General features: G+C 45.5%; 1 protein-coding gene across 2 annotated transcripts in view; it reads right to left on the bottom strand.

The window, feature by feature from the left end:
- Positions 1-669: 669 nt before the first annotated feature.
- Positions 670-8942, bottom strand: part of CAPN14 (calpain 14) — a 25709-nt gene continuing 17436 nt past the window's right edge. For both annotated transcript variants that reach the window (XM_077774222.1, XM_077774223.1), the window contains 6 exons: positions 6489-6553; positions 5115-5183; positions 4163-4241; positions 3440-3556; positions 3034-3089; positions 670-696 (listed from right to left, as the gene is read on the bottom strand). In XM_077774222.1, the coding sequence (XP_077630348.1) occupies positions 670-696; positions 3034-3089; positions 3440-3556; positions 4163-4241; positions 5115-5183; positions 6489-6553 (413 nt within the window). The remainder of the gene's footprint in view (positions 697-3033; positions 3090-3439; positions 3557-4162; positions 4242-5114; positions 5184-6488; positions 6554-8942) is intronic.

Below are 8942 nucleotides of genomic sequence, written 5' to 3'. Positions count from 1 at the left end.
AATAAACACTTTGCCAGTCACAGGTCTAGAGAGAGAGATCTTGGTTCATTTCTCTAACTGACCATTTGAATCTCTTGTTTATGTTTTTCTCCCCCTCTTCTTACACTTTAAATTCCCACTCTTGTGTTAAAATTCACCAATAGAGAATGAACGCATGAGACCTCATCCTCAACCCCAATAAAAGGAGAACCCCAAGCATTCTCTCTCCCTCTCCCTCTCCCTCTCACAATGACCCCAATGTGTGGCCCTAGGGGTGCTATGTAATTTCCAGGTCTTATAAGTAATAAATATTTATTTTTTCAAAGTTAAAAAATAATAAATCAGACAGCCATGGAGGCAGTATTATTAAAGGTTGAGATACCAACTCTGGAGTCAGACTGCTTAGACCACATCAGCTAACATCCCTGCTGTTACAAGACTGTGGCCAGAGAATGACAGTTGGTCTTTACAAGTCCAGGGCAATCTTTGCTAACTCCTTTCCCTTTTTTGCACACTGCCTATCCAAGGAGAAGATCTGCAGAAAAGAAATCTTCACAGCTGAGAAGGCGATGACTGGAGTCGCGGTCCTGAAGAATAGTAAATGTTCTGAGTGTGGATTGATCTCAGCCAAAGGCTACCTTTGAGCCACATGCAGAGTCCTCAGTGAAGGCACACAGGGCTCCAGCCTTCTCAGGAGTACAGAGTCATCATCAGCCACTGGATATAATGGGGAAGCAAATTATGATAAGAGCTGGCCCACCTGTGACATTCAGCTAAGGATACTTCATTTCTCTGTCGCCGGACCCTGGAGCCTGACACAAGACATAAGACCTCCTCCCCTTCATTCCCGGGAAGCCATGGAGACAGGACATTAATGGATGGTTTAGCCAGAGGGACCACGCCATCTGGTAGTAAGTATAAATCAACCTGAAATATAATCAACCTTGACTTCTCATGGTGCCAGTGAATGATGATAGCCAAGATACAGGCTGAATCTGTATTCAGTCCTCAATGCAATTTTCCACCATGAATTCAATTTGGTATGCTCATGACAGCGGTGTGCAGGTATGTGGACCAACTGGGTAGCAGAAATCCATTAGAGTATATTCTACATGTTTACATTTAAGGTCCCATTTGTCTGATAGCTTTATGTGGGTGTGATGAACAGTCCCTCTAACTCACACAGAGAGAACCTTTGGAGAAGCCACTCCCCAGGCCAATTACATCAAAATGGTTATGCTGCTGATGGTGGTGATGAAGATGATAATGTGAAGTTACCAATGGCATCAGAGAAAACCAGCATGAAATTCTAACAAGTTGGCTGCCACTCCCTGTAGGTCTCCTTGGATGGCCCTAAGGATCTCCTTTCATGGAGCCAGAGGTGGTCAGAGCTGATGAGGATCTTAGAGATCACCTAGCCCAACTCATTCACTTTACAAATGGGGAAGCTGAGGCCTAGGTATATTGAAGTTGATTTGCCTAGGATCTCACAGCTAGTTACAAGGAGTGCTGTGGGTTCTACCTGGGACCCAGTCCAGTTGTCTTCCCACATTGGTGGGGCCTGCTCAGGATGTGGGCTGCCCTGTGTCACTTGCACATCCATGACGTCCTGCTCTGAGCCTGCACTATGGAAGCACTGCTTGGGATCTTGACCTGAGCTTGGGAATTTGAGACAGAGATGGGCTCAGAAGATTCTAACTATTGTCCCTCTAGCTGAATCTTACCTTCACACTCAAATGTGGCCATGATTGAGGTGAGACACATGCTGAGGGTCCCAATATATTGGTAAAATATTATGTGAACAATGGACATTTGAGGTCAAGGAAGAAATGTCAGCTTTCACTAGGACCTTTTTAAGCAGCCCAAACAGAAGATGTGTTTTTACAAAGCAAGAACAGATGGTTTAATTGCAGACTCCAATGTCTTTGCAGCAAACCTTGCTTGGCATCACATCTGGTACATAACAGGTGCTCAGTAAATCCATGAGGTTTGAAGGATCAGGGAAGACAATCAGTGTCAGGCACAGATTTGTCTTCTCAGTTTTCCACCTCATTCACTCAACAAACATTTGTCAAGCTCCTATTACATGCAAAGCACACTGCATGAGGTCCAAGGAGAGGCCATCCAGACAGATCAGAATCCTTGCCTTTATGGGGAAAGCTAGACCAGCTCTAGAGAAAGATATGACCCTGATCTTTCCAGACATCTTGAGCCAATTTTGTCATTCTCTATACTCTAGCCAGGACTGCACACAATGTTCCCTCTAGAGGAGGGAGCCTTTCCTACTCTCCACTCTGCCTCCCTGGCTCCTTCTGATCTTCAAGGTTTCAACTTCGATGTCACCTCTTCCAGAAAGGACTCTGAAATGCCCTATTCAGACCAGCTCTCCTATTAATGTCTGTGCTAGAGTTCATTGCTGGCCTGGGTCTTCACCCCCTCTGTGTCCATGCCCCCTGCAAGTGACTTGGATGCTCCTCTCATGACAGAGGATGAGGCTATTTCCCCAAATGCTGGAAGTAGGCTTGGCCATGTAACTTGCTTTGGACAACAGAACAAGCTGCAAAGTACAATGTGCCTGATCTCAGAGACCCTGTGTGTTTAAGCTTGCTTCCCTGTGCTTCTGCCAGTGTCATGAGACCCTGAGACCAGCCTGGCCAGAGCTTCCTCAATGAATGTACTCCAGCAAAGCCTCCGTTCACCCACTGATCATGAGCCAGCCAGCTAAGACCCACTGACCCCCAGCCACATGACTGGGGGAGCTCGATGAGTGTTGCTGTCACTGCTGAAGTTGGGTGGATTTGTCACATGGCATTATTGTGGTCATAGTTATCAGGTTCCCTGAGTCAGTCTCCTGGTCCCTGTATATGTGCCCAGCACAGAGTAAGTCCTTAGTAAAGAGCTGGCAAATAGACGAATAGGTGTAGTGAATTCAGGGCTACATCCCAAACTCAGTAGAATGAAGGCCCAGAAGTTTGCTCCTTCACAAGAGCCTGGACATGCTGTGACCACCTCTGCTTAAGATGAGGTACATCAACCCCATGGAGAAGCTCTTACCTCTGGCTTCCGGAGGTATATCCCTTTGCCATCTTGGGTTAAGTTCTTAAAGGCATCTGTGAACACGCAACAGAAAGGAACACAGATAATGTGTGCTAGAGACTTTACAAACTGGTTCCTCCATCCATCCCCTCACCTGCAAACCCAGTGTCAGCCTGTGAGCAGCCATGTGCAGCCACACGTTATAAAGTCTAAGTGAGCTGCCTCAGACCTTTGTCCCTGGGACAGGCAGGCTCTACATGGGTTTGGAGCGACATAGCCGGCTTTCTCGGGTGCAGAGCCAGCATGCTCCACAGCTCCTGGCCTGTTGTTTCTGCCCTGGGAGCTGTCTTCTCTCCTGCTTCAACTGGGGCCAAATGGGCAATCCACGAGGAGTGTGGAGGAAGTCCCCTCCAGCCCAGCTCACCCTCCATGTTCTCTGCACGCAGCATCAAGTGGACGAAGCCGACGAAGTCCATCTGGAGGTTGGGGCCGCCATAGCGGAAAAGCATCAGCTGGCAGACATCATCACTGAGCATGATTCCTGCATTGGACACACACCCACCATGTGTGCCAGGGACCTCATATCCCCTCTCCTCCACCTAAGGCCCCTTGATTTAAATTGTCCCTCCCCTTCCAGGACCTGAATCCCAAAAACATGGGGATCTTCTTTTATGGGGCTCGTTATGAACTGTTTAATTATTTAGTTCATTATCTGTCTAATCTCCACTCCGCATTCCTGCCCCCTTAGGCCACAAGCACAAGGATCGTTTTATCGAGTGGGTTACTGGCCTTCAAGGTGGGAGGCAGTCTGCTCAGCTGTGGTCAAGAGCATCCACTTTGGAGCCTGATCATACCAGATTCAAACTCTAGACAGCTCACCTAAATCACCTGAGCTTTAACTTCTCCCTCTGTGAATTGGGGATTAACACACGGTGTTGAAGATTACAGGAGAGAGCAGATGTCCCAACTTTCAAAAAAGTTAGCTATGACTATAGTGAAAGAAATAAAAAATGTGTCTGTTATTTGCAGGTTCACATCTTTGGGCCTCTGGACTCAGGGAGCAACTCTGCACATCAGAGTTACTTTAGAAGGCGCGCACCCCTCCCTTCCCCCATTCCCCTATGGCACCTGCTCCACCTGTGCCTACCTGCATCCCCCAAGGCGGCCTGCAGCTGCATCCTGTTCAGGTATCCCAAGCGGCTGCTATCGTGCTTGTGGAAAACCTCCTGTGGGGAGGACACACCAAAGGCTCAGGAACCAGGCATTTCCATGCAGCACCTGAAAGCCCCTCATGTCCCAGCATCTAGGCTGCGGTGCACTATCAGCCAGGCCAGTGTGAGGTGCACTCAGCAGGGCCTGCTACCAGTGCAGGAATGGGCAGAGGGTCCCAACTTGGGAGAAAGGGAGCGTGTTTTGCTTCTGTTTTTGTCATGGGCACAGCAAAAGAACTTGATTAGGCACATCATCCAAATCTCGAAGGGCTTCCAACTTTCTGACTCAGGAGACGAGAGGGAGAGTTGTGAGTAATAACTGGAAAAATCAGAAGAAGCCAATTGATGCAGGACTTTAAATGGCCTGCTAAGGAGTTTAGACTTTATCTGAAGATCATGGAGAGTCTCAAACAGCTTTCAATAAGGAAGCCGCATGATCAGACTTGCACATTAGAAATCCAGGAAACTACAGGGGCACCTGGGTGGCTCAGTCGTTTAAACAGCTGACTTTGGCTCAGGTCATGATCTCACAGTTTGTGGGTTTAAGCCTTGAATCAGGCTCTGTGCTGACAGCTCAAAGCCTGGAGCCTGCTTCTGATTCTGTGTCTCCCTCTCTCTCTGCCCCTCCCCTGCTTGTGCTCTCTCTCTCTCTCTTTCTGTCTCTCAAAAATAAATAAATCTTAAAAATTTTTTAGAAAAAAATCCAGGAGATTATTGCAACAGGCTCTCTGAGTCTGGGAAAGAGGAAGGCCAGCCCACTGCAGGGAGGGGAGAGCAGGTTGGGTGAACCGCTGGTACAGGGCTAAAAGGGGAGCAGTGCCTCACAGCTCTGCAGAACTGCCACCTCTGCTCCTCCCACAGGGAGGTGTGGTTAACACCTGCTCTTACCTGACACAGCATCAGCTGCTTCCACAGGTCCCGGAACTCCTGGATGCTCACGGTGCCCGTCGCATTAAGCTGATAATAGGTTAAGGTTAAAGCCACCAGGGGAGTTGCATTCACACCTCTGAGAGCAGCAATTGGCACTCCACACAACAACGTGCAATTTGTGGACAGCCCTGTCCCATGTCTGATATGCCTATGTGGCCTCTGCTGGCTGGTCAGTCCAGCCCAGGTCTCCCTCGCCCTTGCTGGGAAAGGACAGAATGAGCCAGAACACAGCCACACTGGGAGAAGTCTGATGATGGTGGTGATGATGGTGAGAAACAGCTACCCTTTAGGGAGACAGGGTAGTTTGACACAGCCAATTGGATATGATTTAAACAAAATACAGTAACTCTTTTATTTTGTTATTGTTAAAACCAACTTCAGAAGGAGTCAGTTTCAGGGTGGCTCTTTTACTTAGTCATTTTGTAAAAAGTTGAAAGCTTAATGATTGGCTTTGGGACCATGTCCAACTACCCCTGCATCAGAGAGACTGGGTCAAAGTATCACCACACACACCTCTGAGTCCTTAGGGTAGCTCTAGTGCTGAGTTACCCACTTAACTACACGCTTCATTTTCACCTCATAGGCGAGATGGGTACTCACGCCCCCCTGTAGTGGATGATAAAAGGGGGGCTTCTGAAGTTCCTGCATCTGGTGAGGAGGCTGGGACCTCTTCCAATGCCTGCACACCTGACTACTGTCCCGTGTTGTCCATGCCATCTGCAAAGTTTCTATAAAACTGCTTTTGGATTCACCCCCCGCCCCCACCATGCATTCTACATACCTCTCTGTAGTATAGATCATTAAACTGTGATTAAATCGTTCACGTAGAAAGGCAGAGGGTTTGCTAGAAACATCAGAGGGCTGAGAACCAGGAAGGCAGAGTCTGTGGCATGAGCTCTGATTTCCTGATCTGTAAATGGGGGCAGCCACTGCCCTGGCACCAAATGGAAAACCTGTAACCCTGAGGCTCTTATAACAGCTTTGTGTTACTTGGGGGATTGCTACTAACCACCACCCAGCAGCCGCCTCATCCTCACTATCAGGAAATAAGATTATTGTTAGTAATCGCTAATACTGAAAACGTAATCAATGACAACACTAAGAACTTTGCATGGGTTACCCATTTGCATTCTCCCACTGATACTACAGAGGAGCTTTTAATAGCACCTCCATGCTGTGCATGAGGACCTGCAGTCACAAAGAGGCTAAGCGGTGTGTCTGAGATCATACAAATAGTAAGTGCTTGGGTTGGGATTCAAACCCAAGCATCCTGGCCCAGAGCAAAGCCCTCCACCGGCAGCGTGTGTCCTGCCACAAACCTTGAAAAGATACGTCCAGTAGGGCCAGGATCCCCTGGCAGGCATCCAGGCTGAAGAAAGGCTGGGCACTCCCCAGACCTGCAGAGGGACAGAAGGAGTCTGCATGGGGCTGGGACTAAACTGCACAGCCCTTTTCTGAACAGAAAGAGGCAGCACTATCTAGGCCGTCTGTAGGTTCTAATGACTGTCATGTATGGCGGACAAGGAGGAGTAGGAACGAGAGGGTAGTGAAGAAACAGAAGACCTAGTGGTGATTCCTATACCCAAGAAGCACTATAAAACCCTGCAGAGAACACCTGATTCTAGCCTGGTCTTCTTCCACAGTGGGTCAGATGAATGGAGTCCTATGTACCTAGGAGAGAGGTACCCTCACAGAGTCATGGGCTCCCCAAATCTGAAAGAGATCTGAGAGATCAATTTGTTGGACTTCCACCTAAATGGGGGGATTCTTTCCTCAGATGGTTGGTGGATGGTGAGTCAGTTATGGGTGCTCACTTTTCCACAGGGTTGGACAGCTCCAGTCAGGACAAATTTATGTTAATTGCAAAAGAACCACATGCAAAATTCAGTCCCTAGTCCAAGTTCAGCCTCCAGAAAAACATAAACAGGCATCTGTCTGCTCTTTGATGTTTCCCCTCCATTCTAAACATGGCTTCTAAACCCTCTCCACCTTCATCTAGACCCAGTGCTTTGCCACATTCTCTCTAAAATGTGGAACCAAGACTGGAATGCACCCCTTCATCTACAGTTTGATGAAGCAGAGTACAATGGGTCTATGACTTCCCAAAATTTCAAGCTGCATTTCCCAAATTATGTTCCAAAGATGGCGTTCTACAGAGAAAGTGTTTTGAGTTCAAATATTTGAAATATTTTGTATATATAGATTCTTTTTCTCCATTCACCATGCATCTTAGCATATAATAGGTATTGAGGAGCCAACATGAAAATTTTGTTTTTGTTTAATGCAGAGTTTCCCAAGAGCAATTGACCACAGAATCTAGCCCTTTTTATTTCATGGAACACTTTCTAAAACTTCTTAGTCTCTAATCTTTCTTGGACACAATTTCAAAAATACAAATCTAAATGTTTCCATTAAATGTAGACTGAATTTCAATTAGCTTATTTAGCAACAACTTGAAACTGTTAGCTCATATTAAGCTCCAGGTCAACTAAATTAACCAGATATCTTTCACATAAACTGTCATAAACATGAGATCTCTTCTGTTAGGAACTTATGCAATCAATTTTTTTTAAAAAATAATGAAATGGCAGTTTATAATTATCATCCCAACTCTGTTTCATCTTTTTGGTTTTGGGCACAGCCTGTTGCGAGCATTCTGAATTTCAATTCTGCTATCTATTATATTAACGATTCCTCCCAGCTTTGTACCATCTGCAGATCTGAAAAGCCTACCTCCCATGTCTTCTTCTGAGTCATTGATGAAAGCTGGGGAGATGAAGGGCACCAAGGGTAGAAACCAGAGACTCTCATCTATACTTAGAGACTCTTCATCTATATCATGGAATTACCCCTCTGGTTTTATTTTTATATGACTCTTGGGAATGGAACTCATATCATGGTGCTACTTTCCAACCCACATGTCATCATTTATCATCAGATACTTTACCAATGATTTTTCCCAAGCCCACAGTAGTTTTCTGATCTGCCAATCCAGAAATTCTTTCAAAGAACTAAAAGAAAGCAATTTTTCCATACATTCTTTGGAAAACCATTTTGCATACTTGTGATCAATTTTTTAAAAATTGTAAATGTGCACAAACTATCTCTTCTAGATAATTTCCCTAGAATTTTTTTTTCCAATATGTGGAGGAACTCTTGCAGTCTATAATTTCTAGAATCTCTCCTTCTGGCTCTTTTATGATACTTGAATTGGCTTTGAGGAACCATCTGGAAATAACTCCAAGCTGGAGTTATACAACACCCTGGACTATAATTTGTTTGGATTTGAAGTCTTGGCTTCACTTAAAGGAGAACCAATAACATATCTTAGGTGGCAAATACCCTTTAATTGTTTGGTTTACTTTTTTTCATTTTGAAGTCCATCTTTCTCCCTGGAGAAAACATGTTCTTCTCTCTTAAAATATACATATAAAATTTTTTCCATGGACTTTATGCTTTCTTAATAATTTATCTCAAGCTTCCTATAAAGGCATCCACACTAGCCATTTGCAGCCCCCTAAGGGAATGTGCCCCCCTCCTTCAGATTTTTATAGGTTGGTCAATTTAAATACGAGTTCATTAGAAAATTCCCTGGTCAGCTCGTCAATACTTAATATTTATGTACCAGGTCAGGTACAGTCTTCCACATGGAATTTATATGCCAAGAAAGAAGTACTCAGATATTCTACTCAAATTCTCAAGCTAGCAAAACATCAGAAATATTTATTTTCACAGCCATATATCTCTACACACCCAAACTCTGCAAAAAAAAAACAAAAAAAAAAA

This window comes from Crocuta crocuta, unplaced genomic scaffold, assembly GCF_008692635.1.
Source record: "Crocuta crocuta isolate KB4526 unplaced genomic scaffold, BGI_CrCroc_1.0 scaffold246, whole genome shotgun sequence".
Classification (NCBI taxonomy): Eukaryota; Metazoa; Chordata; class Mammalia; order Carnivora; family Hyaenidae; genus Crocuta; species Crocuta crocuta.
Note: the sequence above shows the minus strand (reverse complement) of the source record. Positions and strands in the feature narration are given on the sequence as shown.